The sequence below is a fragment of the Schistocerca piceifrons genome, chromosome X (genome assembly GCF_021461385.2).
Source record: "Schistocerca piceifrons isolate TAMUIC-IGC-003096 chromosome X, iqSchPice1.1, whole genome shotgun sequence".
In the NCBI taxonomy this organism is placed as follows: Eukaryota; Metazoa; Arthropoda; class Insecta; order Orthoptera; family Acrididae; genus Schistocerca; species Schistocerca piceifrons.
This window is the reverse complement of record NC_060149.1, coordinates 427,591,039-427,608,323: the sequence shown is the minus strand read 5'-3', so window position 1 is coordinate 427,608,323 and position 17,285 is coordinate 427,591,039. Positions and strand designations below refer to the sequence as shown.

Here is a 17,285-nt window from a genome sequence, read left to right as displayed (position 1 = left end):
AACAGCAGGATATACTTAGTAAAATATTGTGATGTTGAAGTGTCATTCAACACTGATGACACTTGTGTTGTTGATAGTATTACAGACTTACATGAGTGGAGTACATAGGATAATATAATACCATCAATTTCAGTATTTTTATAAGGGTAGCAGATTTGACAATTGTGCTTGTACGAGGAACTGAATAATTTCTGTACTGAAAACAAGAAAAACATTACAAAAGCTCTAAGACAAAAAGGAATGAAATGGGCACACCCAGGAGATATGATGATGAATTTTAGCAGATTAAAAATTAAGACAAAACACTTTAATTCTGACTTCTAGAACAAAAGTTTTTCTTCTACAGAAAAACAAAACAAGAAAATTATATGTTTGAGGGGAGGGGGTGGGAAGATTGGCAAAATGATGTAACTCAAATCTTTAGAGAAACTTGTTAAAAGAAGGAAGAGAAATTAACGTATTGCTCTGTGTTTAATCTTTTTAGTACTTTTGGTGAATTTAACCATCTTGTCTGTCAGTACTCATTTTGATGACTTGAAGAACTGAATAAATAGGTCTATAATAAACATTCTACTCCAGCTTGGTGAAAGATGGTGGTGGTTGTCATTGCTCTATGCACAGCTTTATTTCTGATTTATTTTTTCATTTCATTTTGTCATTTGACACTTATATACAACTCACAGTATGTGAAGACTCTTAAATTTAAGCCTCTGATTACCAGTCTAAGAAATAATTTTGGCTGCATAGGTTTTCTGCACTTCGTGAGCCTGCTAGACTCCGCCGAGAAGCCCTAGAGGAATCTCTACGTTTCCATAAATTTGGTTTTGAGTTGGATGCAGAGATGCAATGGATTAGGGAGCATCTGCCACTGGCAGCTTCTGAAGCTTTAGGACAGAATTTGCACCAAGCTCAGTCCCTGCACAAGAAACATAGAAAACTGGAAGAGGAGATAGCTGGGCACCAGCCAATGATTGATCGTACCATGGCCTCCGGCCAAGCTCTTATTGAACAAAAGCATCCTGAAACTAAGCAGGTAATTATTTTTAAATTGTACAAATTAAGCATCAAAGTGAAATTTCAGTCTGTACTTATGAAATGAGCATTGAGGAGATCATTGTGGGAAATACCACATTGTCATTGTGGCGAGGTCCTAGTGAAAGTGGTTTGCCATTGCATTCTTCTGACATTATATGTGAAGCCAAATTACTGAGCATAATGTCTCCATCTAGTGAATGGATCACCATGAAGAGAACATATAATTACACTCAATGAAAAACTGTGGGGATCCATAGGATATTACCCGGGGCATTGGTGCAAGGTTTGGTGATCAAGAACTGTACTCCCTTGCTGACACATACTGGCGATGAAAATTTCTTCCCATACATGAACGCATGTCACAAGCAATGGAAAAAAAACTCACTCTCTCTCTCTCTCTCTCTCTCTCTCTCTCTCTCTCTAAGAAAGTGAAGGTGTGCAGAGAATGTTGTGTTTTACAAAAGGGCTGCAGTCGTCTGTAGTATATCTTCAGCAGTATAACCTAATTATGAAGTTGCTCAGAATAACTAATGAATCTGAATCCAGTAGGCCAAAACTAAGACACACTGTCATTACTTATGAGTCTTGACGACTATGACTCGTATTGTGATGCTTGAGGTATTCAGTAATCAAGCTTCACTAATAAAATGAAATTATACTTCCCCTCCTCTTCTCTAGTACAATTAAATATGTGTGTAAAGCAAAGGAAAAGTTATGCAAGGAATGATGGCTTAAATGCATTGAAGGTAAGAGGGAAGCTGATGATAATATTCTTTTCAAAAACATTTGGTGCCCTGATTGCTGCATGCAGTGCATTTAGTTAATCATTGCATGAAGTAGTCTTATTTTTAACACAAAATCAAGCACTGGCCTGTGATAATGTGAAATGCAAAAAATTAGAGAGAGAGAGAGAGAGAGAGAGAGAGAGAGAGAGAGAGAGAGAGAGAGAGAGAGGAAAATAATTAACCTTTGCAACTTAACACTGTAGAAAGGTGATGTGTTATTTTGTGAATTACTGACAGCATAGCTACCAATAAAAGAAAGATTACTGGTAAAAACCAAAGGGCACCTTAAAGTGAGGAATATGTGAAAATATTGCTGAAGACATCATTCTATATTTTTTCATTTTCTTTAAATAGATTTGAAATGTTACTCTACTTCACTCACTATGAAAATTTGAATTTCCTGATCAGGAATGCATGGAGGAATTAACTAAAGTTCTTTAATGTAGTTGAAGTAATTGTGATTGGTCTGCTGATATTTGTTTGTGATAGACATTTTGTATCAGGAAATTTATTATCTTTGTGTTCAATATGTCTGTTAAAGCATACCTCGTGTTGATATCATTGACCTACAATGATTTTTAGAAAAAAATGTTTATTGCAGGTGTATTTTATCTATTTTAGTTCTTGCTATCTAATTATTGCTTTTTCCCTAGATGGCTCTCATATTACTCCTGGGAATAATCATGGCATAAGGTAAAAATGGTGAATTTGCACGTTCACAGAAGCATGATTTTATTTTTGTTAGCAGCATGAATTTTGTGTTTATTTTAAATGTTAATTTTTTAATTCAAAACAAAGCGAGCAGTTATTAGAGGAATAGCTCTTAATAGTAGCTAAATTTTTTGTCCTTAAGCACTACATCTGACGGCTGTCATTGTGGCATTAAGTATCTTTTCTGTATTGTTCCCAAACAGGTGTTTAACATTTGTTGATTTTACCATTTCCTTATTCCTGTTGTCACAGAATAGTGTGTATTTCATGGCTTTGGGTTAAATGTGCTTAGTTTCAGGACTTATATATGAAACACTGATCTGGTTTGCAGCTTTTGTCCAGTTACCTGTCTTTCTTTGTATACTAATGAAAATGCTTACTCACGACATCTCTCTCTCTCTCTCTCTCTCTCTCTCTCTCTTTCTGTGTGTGTGTGTGTGTGTGTGTGTGTGTGTGTGTGTGTGTGTGTGTTTCATCCTTCTTCTTCTTCTTCTTCTCCTCCTCCTCCTCCTCCTCCTCCTCCTTTTTCTTCTTTGACCCTCTTGATCCCTTGATATGTGTACTTCATGTGCTACTTTGAGCATCTAATCTGTAATCTCTTTTTTACCCACTCATGATCCAACACACCTTCATTGTGGTCTACAGTTCACAGACATCTTTGAATTTGGTAAATGCGTTATGAAACACACCCAAAGAGTAGTAGTCTCTGGGTCTCAGGGAAGCCAGGAAATAGGTCAACCTATACTGATCTAATATGTTGGAAAAGTGTTGTTCAAGATATGAGTGTTGATGATTAGCTAATTTAGGGGCACATAAGGGTATACTATCCCAACAACTGTCTTCTGAAAAAAGTAAGGTCAGATAACATGATTTATCATGAGACAATGCCGCACAATAAAGTTTATGGTAACATCCATAACATGCCATGTAGAATGGAGGATTCTTAAGGACAAAAGGCATGTGGGTGCGCGCGCGCGCCCACACACACACACACACACACATGGAGTTGATTTGTCAGGAAATACCACCTTCATTGACAAATGTTCATTTCACTCCAAAAGTTGAACAATCTGCTTGATATATAGTGTACATTTCATTCTATCTTCTGGTATAAATGCCTGCAGCAGCTGCTGTAATCATCGGTACAGCTTCAAGTTGTTTTGGAGTGCTATATATGGTCATATAAGGGACACAGTTCATATGCTTCAGTGATGAATGCTAGAATTCTGGTCAAGTACATTTGATATCTTCATCCTTTTCAAGGTACAACTCTAAGAAGCTTCATATCCAAACAACTTGTATCAATAAAGCTATTGTACTGCTTTTTTATTGATGATTTTGGGAATAGTTCTTTGCCATGTTGTGTAATGAAATTCCTCTGTACTTTGTGTTTAATCTGGTTTCAATAAGCTGCTTCAAACAATGAGCTTTTTAAAAAGTCTCTTGAAGAGATATGAATTTTCACCTCCTGCTCTTTTCATCTGTTGTACTTTGGACAAAGTAATATGTTGTCTGACTCCTCTTGAAATCTACTCTATCAGAATTTTAACAGTTAATTTCTCCATGATGCACAACACCTTTCTTACAATACCTGACACAGGAGTTCAGTGAAGATCTCCATGATGAAACCCACTTTGAAAATGTGACCCTCTTCTGTAGATACATACCAATCTCTTTCAGTGCTACCTGGTAAGGGTCCCTGACTGATAACCACTGCTCAAGTAAGTGTTTACATAAGCTGTATCTTCTGGGCGAATTATGTTTCCTTAGGATTCTTCCAATGAATCTGTCTGGTATCTGCTTTTCCTACAACTAGTTTTATGTGGTTAGTCCAAGATATTTTGTGATGTTACTGTTTCCAGAAATTTATCACCAATTGTATAATAGAATAATAATAAATGTTTCCACCTGTTTACACACAATATGTTTTCATTTATGTAAAGGCTCAACAACCGGTCCTTCCTCAGTGTTGATCCTCTGCAGATCTTCTTACATTTCAGTCCAATATTGTGGCATTGCAACTTCCTATATACAATAGCATCTTCCACAAACAGCCTTGAGGAGCTTCTAGCCAGATCATTTATGTGTACAGTCATGTAACACTTCCTTAGGGTATTTCTGAAATTACTTTACCAGACAGTTTTGGCCTGTTAATGACTACTTGTTGAGTTTTGTCTGGTTGGAAGCCCTGAATCCAGTCACAAAGTTGGTCCAGTAATCAGCAGACTTGTATTTTGTTAACTAAGTGGCACAGTAAAACTGTATAGAATGGTTTTTGGAATGCGAGGAACATGACATCAACCTGGACTTGCTGTCCAACTTCTGGATCTCATGAATGAACATAGTCAGTTGAATTTAATGACAACACTGCAGAATACATGGTTTTCATTATCCACAACAGATCAAGTGAATGTGGACAAGATTCCGTAATTGTACAACAGGAAGACTTAAGTGATTTGAGCCTATAATTATGTCTATAAGTCTGATGAGCCTTCTATAAAATGGGAATGCCCTGCAACTTTTGTCAGTTACTTACAACACTTCATTGCTCCAGTAACTTACAATAAACTGCTGCTAGAAAGAAAGGAATGTGTTCTGCTTAATCTCCATCGAATATTACAGGTACCTGTACTTTGAAAATGGATAGGGACTGCAACTGCTGTGTTTGGATGCAGGCTGAGTTGGCATCCCTTCGCGCCCAGCTTCAGGCAGTGTTGGCTTCGGTCACACAGCTTGAGGCAGTTGCCAATGGGCATCACCGTGGGGGTCCGGATGGGGGTTTGTCGGGGACGGCCAGCTCGTCCCACGCATCCCCCGATCGGACTACGACTGTGGTTGCCCGGGATACTGCCCGCATTGAGGCTGATCACTCACCTGTGGTAGAGTGGGAGGTCGTCTCAAGGTGTGGCAGGGGGCGAAAGACATTCCGGAGGGCTGAACGGAAGGCCTCTCCAGTTTGTCTGACGAACCGGTTTCAGGCTCTGTCTCAGGCTGATACTGATCTTCGGCCTGACATGGCTGCTTGTCCTGTTCCAGAGGTTGCCCCTCAGTCTGCAAGATCTGGGCGGTCACAGAGGGTGGGCTTACTGGTAGTTGGGAGGTCCAACGTCAGGCGTGTAATGGGGCCCCTTACGGATGTGGCAGCAAGAGAGGGGAAGAAAACCAATGTGCACTCCGTGTGCGTACCGGGGGGAGTCATTCCAGATGTGGAAAGGGTCCTTCCGGATGCCATGAAGGGTACAGGGTGCACCCATCTGCAGGTGGTCGCTCATGTCGGCACCAATGATGTGTGTTGCTATGGATCGGAGGAATTCCTCTCTGGCTTCCGGCTGCTATCTGATTTAGTGAAGACTGCCAGTCTCGGTAGCGGGATGAAAGCATAGCTCACCATCTGCAGCATCGTCGACAGGACTGACTGCGGACCTTTGGTACAGAGCCGAGTGGAGGGTCTGAATCAGAGGCTGAGACGGTTCTGCGACAGTGTGGGCTGCAGATTCCTCGACTTGCGTCATAGGGTGGTGGTGTTTCGGGTTCCGCTGGATAGGTCAGGAGTCCACTACACGCAACAAGTGGCTACACGGGTAGCAGGGGTTGTGTGGCGTGGGCTGGGCGGTTTTTTAGGTTAGATGGCCTTGACCAAGTACAGAAACGGCAACAGCCTCAACGGGTGCGGGGCAAAGTCAGGACATGAGGGGACCAAGCAGCAATCGGTATTGCAATTGTAAACTGTCGAAGCTGCGTTGGTAAAGTACCGGAACTTCAAGCTCTGATAGAAAGCACCGAAGCTGAAATCGTTATAGGTACAGAAAGTTGGCTGAAGCTAGAGATAAATTCTGCCGAAATTTTTACAAAGGCACAGATGGTGTTTAGAAAGGATAGATTGCATGCAACCGGTGGTGGAGTGTTCGTCGCTGTTAATAGTAGTTTATCCTGTAGTGAAGTAGAAGTGGATAGTTCCTGTGAATTATTATGGGTGGAGGTTACACTCAACAACCGAGCTAGGTTAATAATTGGCTCCTTTTACCGACCTCCCAACTCAGCATCATTAGTGGCAGAACAACTGAGAGAAAATTTGGAATACATTTCACATAAATTTTCTCAGCATGTTATAGTCTTAGGTGGAGATTTCAATTTACCAGATATAGACTGGGACACTCAGATGTTTAGGACGGGTGGTAGGGACAGAGCATCGAGTGACATTATACTGAGTGCACTATCCGAAAATTACCTCGAGCAATTAAACAGAGAACTGACTCGTGGAGATAACATCTTGGACCTACTGATAACAAACAGACCCGAACTTTTCGACTCTGTATGTACGGAACAGGGAATCAGTGATCATAAGGCCGTTGCAGCTTCCGTTAATATGGAAGTTAATAGGAATATAAAAAAAGGGAGGAAAGTTTATCTGTTTAGCAAGAGTAATAGAAGGCAGATTTCAGACTACCTAACAGATCAAAATGAAAATTTCTGTTCCAACACTGACAATGTTGAGTGTTTATGGAAAAAGTTCAAGGCAATCGTAAAATGCGTTTTAGACAGGTACGTGCCGAGTAAAACTGTGAGGGACGGGAAAAACCCACCGTGGTACAACAACAAAGTTAGGAAACTACTGCGAAAGCAAAGAGAGCTTCACTCCAAGTTTAAACGCAGCCAAAACCTCTCAGACAAACAGAAGCTAAACGATGTCATAGTTAGCGTAAGGAGGGCTATGCGTGAAGTGTTCAGTGAATTCGAAAGTAAAATTCTATGTACCGACTTGACAGAAAATCCTCGGAAGTTGTGGTCTTACGTTAAATCAGTAAGTGGCTCGAAACAGCATATCCAGACACTCCGGGATGATGATGGCATTGAAACAGAGGATGACACGTTTAAAGCTGAAATACTAAACACCTTTTTCCAAAGCTGTTTCACAGAGGAAGACCGCACTGCAGTTCCTTCTCTTAAATCCTCGCACAGACGAAAAACTGGCTGACATCGAAATAAGTGTCCAAGGAATAGAAAAGCAACTGGAATCACTCAACAGAGGAAAGTCCACTGGACCTGACGGGATACCAATTCGATTCTACACAGAGTACGTGAAAGAACTTGCCCCCTTCTAACAGCCGTGTACCGCAAGTCTCTAGAGGAACGGAAGGTTCCAAATGATTGGAAAAGAGCACAGGTAGTCCCAGTCTTCAAGAAGGGTCATCGAGCAGATGCGCAAAACTATAGACCTATATCTCTGACGTCGATCTGTTGTAGAATATTAGAACATGTTTTTTGCTCGAGTATCATGTCGTTTTTGGAAACCCAGAATCTACTATGTAGGAATCAACACGGATTCCGGAAACAGCGATCGTGAGAGACCCAACTCACTTTATTTGTTCATGAGACCCAGAAAATATTAGATACAGGCTCCCAGGTAGATGCTATTTTTCTTGACTTCCGGAAGGCGTTCGATACAGTTCCGCACTGTCGCCTGATAAACAAAGTAAGAGCCTACGGAATATCAGACCAGCTGTGTGGCTGGATTGAAGAGTTTTTAGCAAACAGAACACAGCATGGTGTTATCAATGGAGAGACGTCTACAGACATTAAAGTAACCTCTGGCGTGCCACAGGGGAGTGTTATGGGACCATTGCTTTTCACAATATATATAAATGACCTAGTAGATAGTGTCGGAAGTTCCATGCGGCTTTTCGCCGATGATGCTGTAGTATACAGAGAAGTTGCAGCATTAGAAAATTGTAGCGAAATGCAGGAAGATCTGCAGCGGATAGGCACTTGGTGCAAGGAGTGGCAACTGACCCTTAACATAGATAAATGTAATGTATTGCGAATACATAGAAAGAAGGATCCTTTATTGTATGATTATATGATAGCGGAACAAACACTGGTAGCAGTTACTTCTGTAAAATATCTGGGAGTATGCGTGCGAAACGATTTGAAGTGGAATGATCATATAAAATTAGTTGTTGGTAAGGCGGGTACCAGGTTGAGATTCATTGGGAGAGTCCTTAGAAAATGTAGTCCATCAACAAAGGAGGTGGCTTACAAAACACTCGTTCGACCTATACTTGAGTATTGCTCATCAGTGTGGGATCCGTACCAGATCGGGTTGATGGAGGAGATAGAGAAGATCCAAAGAAGAGCGGCGCGTTTCATCACAGGGTTATTTGGTAACCGTGATAGCGTTAACGGAGATGTTTAACAAACTCAAGTGGCAGACTCTGCAAGAGAGGCGCTCTGCATCGCGGTGTAGCTTGCTCGCCAGGTTTCGAGAGGGTACGTTTCTGGATGAGGTATCGAATATATTGCTTCCCCCTACTTATACCTCCCGAGGAGATCACGAATGTAAAATTAGAGAGATTAGAGCGCGCACGGAGGCTTTCAGACAGTCGTTCTTCCCGCAAACCATACGCGACTGGAACAGGAAAGGGAGGTAATGACAGTGGCACATAAAGTGCCCTCCGCCACACACCGTTGGGTGGCTTGCGGAGTATAAATGTAGATGTAGATGTACCTAATCAGTTCCAGTTGCCTTTTGCTGTCAAATGATTTTGTTGACTTCCTATTTCACAATCACTTCTATCAATATCTGGCATTTTGGCATTCATGAGATGACTGAAAGGAAGGAAGCATATGTATATTATTCCACAGTGAAGCAATTTTGGATGACTGTGTTCAATTTTTGGGCCTTCCCTCTCATTTATTGTTTTGGTTCAGAATGATCTGTGAGTGACTGTGTAAGTGATTTTGAACCAGTTATGGTCTTTGTGCAAAACTAAAACTTCTTAGAATTTTATGTAATAACATAATATCTTTTAAAAATCATTCTGCCACTACAGCTTATGAGGCATGTGAGCCTTAAAAATGACAGATGTATATGTTTCACCCACCTCTGATGCTTACCTGTCACATTCAGGATCTGCAGTAACATCACTAGATACTTTGACGTTCTTTCTGGCAATAAATATACCACTGCCATTGGTGCCCATCCTGACCTTGTAAGATAGTTTCCCATCAAAATATGAGATTTTGCTGTTATTCACTTCTGGTTTCATCAAGCTTTGTTTTATTGTCCTATGTGGCCACATTAAATGTTCAGAAGTGTAAGTCATTCTGGGAATTTGTCATGGAAGCTCTTGTAGTAAACTGTTACAATATTATCAAATTTGTCTTTCTGATCTGCAAGGATTATGTTGTAGCAGTTTTCACTGTGCTGAGACCCCAGTTTGACTGGGCTGAGGGGTTGTGTCATTGGGAGTGGGCAAAGGAAGTTAGAAGGTGTGGAGATGAAGGGAGAGTTGTGGAGTGGCTGATGGCTGGGAAAATTAGAGACAGCAGGTGCATGGGATAGGTATGTGACTCCAGTGTGCTTACTGTGGCCACAATGAATTGGGATGGGGAGATAGAATAGAGGAACAAGGAGATTATGGGGAAGAGGATGTTAGAGCAGGATAAGTGAAGTTGGGATCATGGGGCAGGGGTGGTTGTGGTGTGGAATAGGGGATAGCAGTGATTTAATCCAGAAGGATTATAGGATTTAATACTATGTTGCAAGAACAACTTCTTTGTATAAAATTCAGAGAAGCTGGTGAAGAATCCAGATGCCCCAGGTTGTGAAGCAGCTACTGAAATAGTGTCTGTTGTGCTCAGAAGTGTATTACAAAATCATCAACAGTGCCCTTGGCCACAATTTGGCAGTTGTTGTTCATTCAGGTGAACAGCTGACTGGTGGTGATGCCCTCATAAAATGCTGTGCAGGAGAGCTGGTATATGATAGGACTACTTTCACTGGTGGCTTGTCCTCTGATAGGATATATCTGAATTAGAATACACAGTGGGGATACCATGAACAGGTCTCACAGTTGTGTCTTCCACAGGGACATGATCATGCACCAAAGGGTCAGTGGTAGGTGTGACATAATGATGGACTTGGATATTTTGTAGATTATATGGGTGGGATAGTAAATCAGAAAACTTGAATGTTGCATCTAGAGTGCTCTTCTAGATGCTGGAGGGCAAATCTCTCAATTTGGGAGATAGTATTTGGTTCAGGTATGGCTGCACAGTAACTGAATCTTACGAAGGTAGCAAATGTGGTTCAGGGGATACCTGTGCCATGGGAAGACATTTCCCTAATATGATGCTGAGGGATAGGGATTGGTGTACTCTGAAGATCTGAAGGTAATTCTGAAAGTATGGGTGGCATCAAGAAAGGAGAATTTTTAAGGTTGGGTCTTTGGAGAGGGATGGAGGAGGGGAGGGGGGAGGGTGCTGATTCTATGGGCTAGGCAGCATTTAATGAGCAGGGTGTGGGACTGACCTTTATCTAGAAATGGGATACATTACTGAACTTATGTAGATAGATGAAATAGGGGTCCATGATAATGGGGACAATGTGAGGGTGAATAGATTTGGAGGTAAAATAAGGTAATTTTCTATTTAAGTAATAAATGAAAAACGCTAGTTTGCTTTTGTTCTGCAGTATTAGTTTTTGTTCTGTCAACCAGTTTTTGGCTTAAAAGGCTATCATCAGACATTTATTGACTCAATAAATGTCTAATGATGGCCTTGTAAGCCAAAAACTGGTTAACACAATAAATTACTACTATAGAACAAAAGCAGTCTAGCACTTTTCATTTAGTATAATGTTATTCTACCAAGAACTGACAGAAGATTCATTTAATATTTTTGAATAATGTTTAACTGTAATATAGTAACCTGAAGGTAGAGTACATAGGTGAATTATGTCTGCTACATTTAAAGCAGCCGCGACTTGTGCTGTAGGTTGCTGCAAAAGTCCAGTATGGCTATCCTGGTTGAGGGTGGTAATGTGCAGAGAAGCTAGAAGGTAGACATATAGAAATAGATGAATTGAGTATAAGAATGAGAGAAAGCAGATATAGATTGCAAGATAGTAACAAAGGCTGGATGGTATGAAGCATAGGACAGAAGAGAGCCATGTGTTGATAAAAATATAGTCATGAAAATTCATTGATGGAATATAAATTATGGGAGTAAAGGTAAAAAGTCACTGTATAGTTCAGACATTTAGTTGTCAATAGGCACAAAAAAAAAAAAAAAAAAAAAAAAGACTGAGAACTATGCTAAGCTTTCACATGGATCCTTCACAGCCAATAAAATACAAATGAATATAAACATATGTACTTGGATGACTATGTTGTTCTGGCTGACTACATTGTGCTAGCTCAACTGAAATGAGTGATTTTGTCCAGTTGAGCAGGCAAGCGAAGGAAGGAGGTGGGGAATGGGAGGAAGGGTGTTCTATAGTGGGGACGGAGAGGCATCAGGTGCAGGAGTTACAGGACAGCTGGTATGTGATACAACTGCTTTCACAGGTGGCCATGACTAGGTTAGGATAGGACAGGATATGTTTGCTATAAGACTGGAGTGGGACATGTAAAAGCAAAACATGCAACATTTTCAACAAATGTGAATAGTTAGAGAAAATTGAGCACTGCTAATAATTTTGGAGCTAGGAAGAAACTGCCTTTGAGAACATAAATTTGTGTTTATGTCATTCCAGTATGTGGCATATTTGTTAGTATGTATGATATTGTTGACATTGTTATAATAGAGAGACTGACAGTATGATTCACATTTGTAGGATTTCCATTGCTTCTCTTACATATTATCTTTCATATTTAATGCCCCACATCTCACTTTTTTTTAGTCTAAACATTGTTTCTGTAGTAGATTTTAAATTTTTTGTGTGTGCATGTTTTTAATTTTCTTCAGTAACAGATGCGTGAACAGAAAATACATATCTTTTATTTTCCTAATTTTGAAGTGTCTGACAAGGTACTATTGTAATTATAGGAGTTATGAAATGTTTGTAGAACTTCATGGTCATTCTGTTCAGTACTTAATAATTATGGTCAAGTCTTGATCACATTTTCATGTACTTGACAAATGTTGTACTGCAATTATTAAAGAGGTGAACAGAATGATTGGTGTCTTATGTTTTTAGAATTTATTTACAGAAACACTTTTTCTCTTTCTTCAAAGGACTTCCTCCGCTTGAAATCAATTTAAGTGGTTGAATATGCAGTGATATCCCTTTATTTTTCAGGCTGTTCACATTGTAATACTTTGGCTCTTACAATATTGTGTTCATCTTTATAAATTTTAAGATAAAATCTACATAAATAGCATTAGAACTCTTCAGATGATCATCTTGTCTTCATTACTATAAGTTACTGACGTAAGCACTTCTGTTGCAAAATATCTTTGAGATGTAACTTGAATCTTATGTATAACAACTGAATACTCTCTACCTATTTCTCGTGTCATCATTATTGCTTGTAGAATCCAAAATAAAATGAAAATTCAATATAAGCATTGGTATTAAACTGCTGTATTTATTAATTGATTTCTTTACCTATTTTTTGTGTAGTGATAAACAGCTTCAGCATTACAAATTGCACCAACAGCTGAGTAACTTTCTCAGTTCTCATTTTGTTGAAGCAATTACTGTGCAAACAAAATAATTACAATGCAAAACTTAATTTCTCAAATGTCATTACAGATCAGGAAACTGTGTGATACATTAAGTGAGGCATGGCAAGACTTGCAAGATAAAGCACAAGAACGCAGTAGGAAACTAGATTTGTCACTCAAAGCACAAGAATTCTTCTTTGAGGCAGGTGAAGTTGAAAGCTGGATGGGTGAAAAGAATGATGTTCTCAGCTCAACAGATTATGGACGTGATAGAGATGCTGCAACCAAGTTATTGACCAAACATAAGGTTAGTCCTTCATATGTATGTTTCTTGCTAACACACACAAAAAAATTTAAATCATGACACACAGTATTAGACTGAAATATTACAGTCAAGTGAAGTCTTTTTTATGGTTTTTATTTGTTACTAAACTTTCATTGTGTGGCTGTTAAAACCTTTTTCTTCTTGGTTTGTTTTAGAGCCAGTCTATACAGCAAACATTAAAATAATGAAACAGAGATATGACAGTAAAAAGAAAAATCTGTTTTTTTTTTTGTTCACACTTAATGGCTTTCGTATTAAACATTTTCTAGTCTTTGAATAAAGTAAAATCAGTATTCTGTATGGGTAATTTTATAATCAACAGAAAAAGAGAGATGGAATAATGTCATTAGAGAAACTGTAACAACAGAAAGACTGAAAACTGTTTTTCACTCTGCGCTGTTGTGCGATATGTCAAGAAATTTCCTGAGAGATTAAAACTGTGTGCCAGACCAGGACCTGAACATTGTCCTTGGCCTTTCATGGCCGGTGCTCGTACTGACTGGGTTACCCAAACCCAAGTCACAACCTGTCCTTGCAGGTTTAATTCTGCTGGTACCTCTTCTTACTTCCCAAGCTTAATTGCATTGTCTGAAAAAAAGCAAGAGCTCAGGCTGAATCCTGATCTGGTGCAGTTTTAATCCATAGCAAAGTTTCAAAAGCAAAGGCAGTAATATTATGGTCAGTGTCCATAAGACAACAGAAAGAACTATTGAAATTTTTCACTGCAGTTGTAATGATAACATAATTATAACAACTCTGTACATTATGTGGGAATATATTGGGAGTCCTATATCTTCTTGTATTTTTTTTATTTATAAGCTATTCACACTTCCTTGTCTGCCTCTTATCACTCTAATTATTATAATAATACATGTCCACTGCATGAATGAATCATGGTTGTAATGAAAGGGACGGGAGGCATCAATGATTTATTGGCAGGCAGTTTGAGTATCATGAGAGTATCATACTGAAGAGAAGAACTGGAAAATGGTAGAATGATATGTGGAAACATTTATGAAATTGAGGGAGCACAGTCTGATGATTTAAAGTAACAGACCAAAATTTCTACAGTTTTAATTATGTCACTTGAAATTAAAGACTCTGGGCAGAGTAGAGTTCGTCAATTCAATAGTAATGAGTCTAATTTCTAGTGAGTATTGCTTGAGTGTTTTGGCAACTGATGGAGCTATATCCAGTAGTTCCCTTGGTAGCTATCTCAATTTTTTTTCAGAATTAACTTTATAAAAGAAAACAATGTAAGAAATGGAAATGTGTAGGATATAGCATGATATTGTATGTAACCATGTAGTTTTCACAGCAGGAATCAATATTTCATACCTTACAAATACAATTAGCATGGGAAAAGTAAACATGGCTTTTTGTATCTAAGATATCTTAAATTCAAATACAGGAATAATTTTTCATTAAAGAAGGTGTTAAATGGATGCTAAAACACTCCATGATGAATGTCGTAAACCTAAAAAACTGAAAGTAGTTAAAGGGAATCCAATCTCAATAATATTAATTATAATATTGGTGGAACATACATATAGTGAGAATGTGAGAATTGTTGTCCACATTTTTTTAGTTTCCTTTAATTATGGGAGGCTTTGGGATGGTTCACAATTCTCCATACATCCGTGTCGGAATTGAGCTCATGTGTTGATATTGCCACAACATTAAATCTAAACTGAAAAAGAAAGATGAGATAATATTTATGGACTATTCCATTGGTTCTTGGAAGAACATAGAAACATTAAAAACTTGAATACACAGTATTAATGTTCCACAATAATAGTTATTTGACAGTTCATTATGAACCAGCTCTCAGCTTCTTAGGCCATTGTCAAATAGCTTTATACTAACAAGGTAGTAAAAAAAACTTCAGCCAGAGTTCACAGCTGTACAAAGATTGTTTTTCAAAGATATGTGACATTTTATGACTATATCGATACAATTCAAGCATAATGTAATTCCTAAATAGGCTCCAAACAAATAAATCTTGTATTCCAGCATATTGAAAGATTAAAAGTATATGAATGTGTAAGACAGATATGTTGTACAAGTGAGTAGTGACACAGACTACCATTTTATGTGGACAAATGGGTGAATGTGATGAATAGGACGAAAGAAAGAGAGGGGGAAGAGAGGAAAAAAGAAGTCCATGAAGTGTGGGTGTAGGACAGTTATAACAAGCATATTATCTAATGGTGAGAGTAATATTAACTGGCTGCAGCTACTTTAGTAATGATGAGTAATGGAACTATGTTTGGTCATTAAGGACCAGTTCAAGATTCTTTGATTGGTGTTTATTAATGGCCAGAATTTCTAGTAATGTTAGTTTCCTGCAGTTGGTTTCTCTATGGAGAACATCACATTTACTGTCAAATAAATGACATACATTCAGAGTATGTTTAGCAAAGATGAAATCTTTCTTCTGCAGTTTCCAATTCCTTCCACAGTCAGTCAGTCTAGTAGTTATATTAACCTACTGAACATCCTCTGAATAAGTATCATTTATATAATATTAAATGTGAAGTTCTCCATAGAGAAAACAAATGCAAAAAACTAACGTTACAACAATTCTGGCCATTAAGAAACATCAGTCAGTCATAGAATCCTAATCTGGTCCTTAATGACCAAATAAAGTTCCATTAAAAACTAAAACTAAACTCCTCCCACACAGGCCCAAAGGTACCGACTGGTTGCCGTGTCATCCTCAGCCCACAGGCGTCACTGAATGCGGATATGGAGGGGCATGTGGTCAGCACACCGCTCTCCTGGCCGTATGTCAGTTTCCGATACCGAAGCTGCTAGCTGCTACTTCTCAATCAAGTAGCTCCTCAGTTTGCCTCACAAGGGCTGAGGGCACCCCACTTGCCAACAGCGCTTGGCAGACCGGATGGTCACCCATCCAAGTGCTAGCCCAGTCCGACAGCACTTAACTTCGGTGATCTGATGGGAACCGGTGTTACCACTGCGACAAGGCCGTTGGCATACAGCTCCATTACTCACCCTTAATAAAGTAGCAGCTGCCAGTTAATATTTATCTCACCATTATGTAATATGAAACAATGGAAAATGTAACAATATTATGAGAAGGAAAGTTGCTACTCACTATATAATGGAGATGTGCTACTCACTATATAACGGAGATGCTGAGTCGCAGATAGGCACAACAAAAAGATTCTCACAATTATAGCTTTTGGCCGTTAAAGCCTTCGTCAACAATAGACACACACACACACACACACACACACACACACACACACACACACACACAGTCTCAGGCAACTGAAACCGCACCAGTGCATGATGGGAATGGTGACAGGGTGGGGGTAAGGAGGAGGCCGGAGCAGTGAGGAGGAGGGATAGTGTGGTGAGGGTGGTGGACATCAAAGTGCTCCGGGTTAGACTGAGGGCAGGGGAGAGTTGGGGGGGGGGGGGGGGGGGCGTGCGGAAGGGGGAAGTAGCAGAAAAGGAGAGAAATAAAAAGACTGGATGTGGTGGTGGAGTGAAGGCTGCATAGTGCTGGAATGGGAACAGGGAAGGGGCTGGATGGATGAGGACAGTGACTAATGAAGGTTGAGGCCAGCAGGGTTACAGGAACGTAGGATGTACTGCAGGGAAAGTTCCCATCTGCACAATTCAGAGAAGCTGGTGTTGGCGGGAAAGATCCATATGACACAGGCTGTGAAGCAGTCATGGAAATGAAGGTTATCATGTTTGGCAGTGTGTTCAGCATCAGGGTGCTCCACTTGTTTCTTGGCCACAGTTTGTCATTGGCCATTCATGCAGACAAACAGCTTGTTGGTTGTCATGCCTACATAGAATGCAGCACAGTGGTTGCAGCTTACCTTGTAGACCACATGATTGGTTTCACAGATAGCCCTGCCTTTGATGGGTTAGGTGGTGTCAGTGACCTGACTGGAGTAGGTGGTGGTGGGAGGATTTTTGGGACAGGTCTTGCTTCTAGGTCT

At 39.6% G+C, this 17,285-nt stretch overlaps 1 protein-coding gene and 1 pseudogene across 1 annotated transcript in view; one reads left to right on the top strand and one right to left on the bottom strand.

Moving 5' to 3' along the window:
- The window catches only part of LOC124722947 (spectrin beta chain, non-erythrocytic 2), a 315,201-nt gene that overhangs the window by 155,504 nt on the left and 142,412 nt on the right, over window positions 1–17,285 (top strand). The window contains exons 30-31 of the mRNA XM_047248111.1: window positions 748–1,033; window positions 13,069–13,287. Coding sequence (XP_047104067.1) covers window positions 748–1,033; window positions 13,069–13,287 — 505 coding nt within the window. The remainder of the gene's footprint in view (window positions 1–747; window positions 1,034–13,068; window positions 13,288–17,285) is intronic.
- Window positions 16,184–16,301, bottom strand: LOC124723995 (annotated as a pseudogene).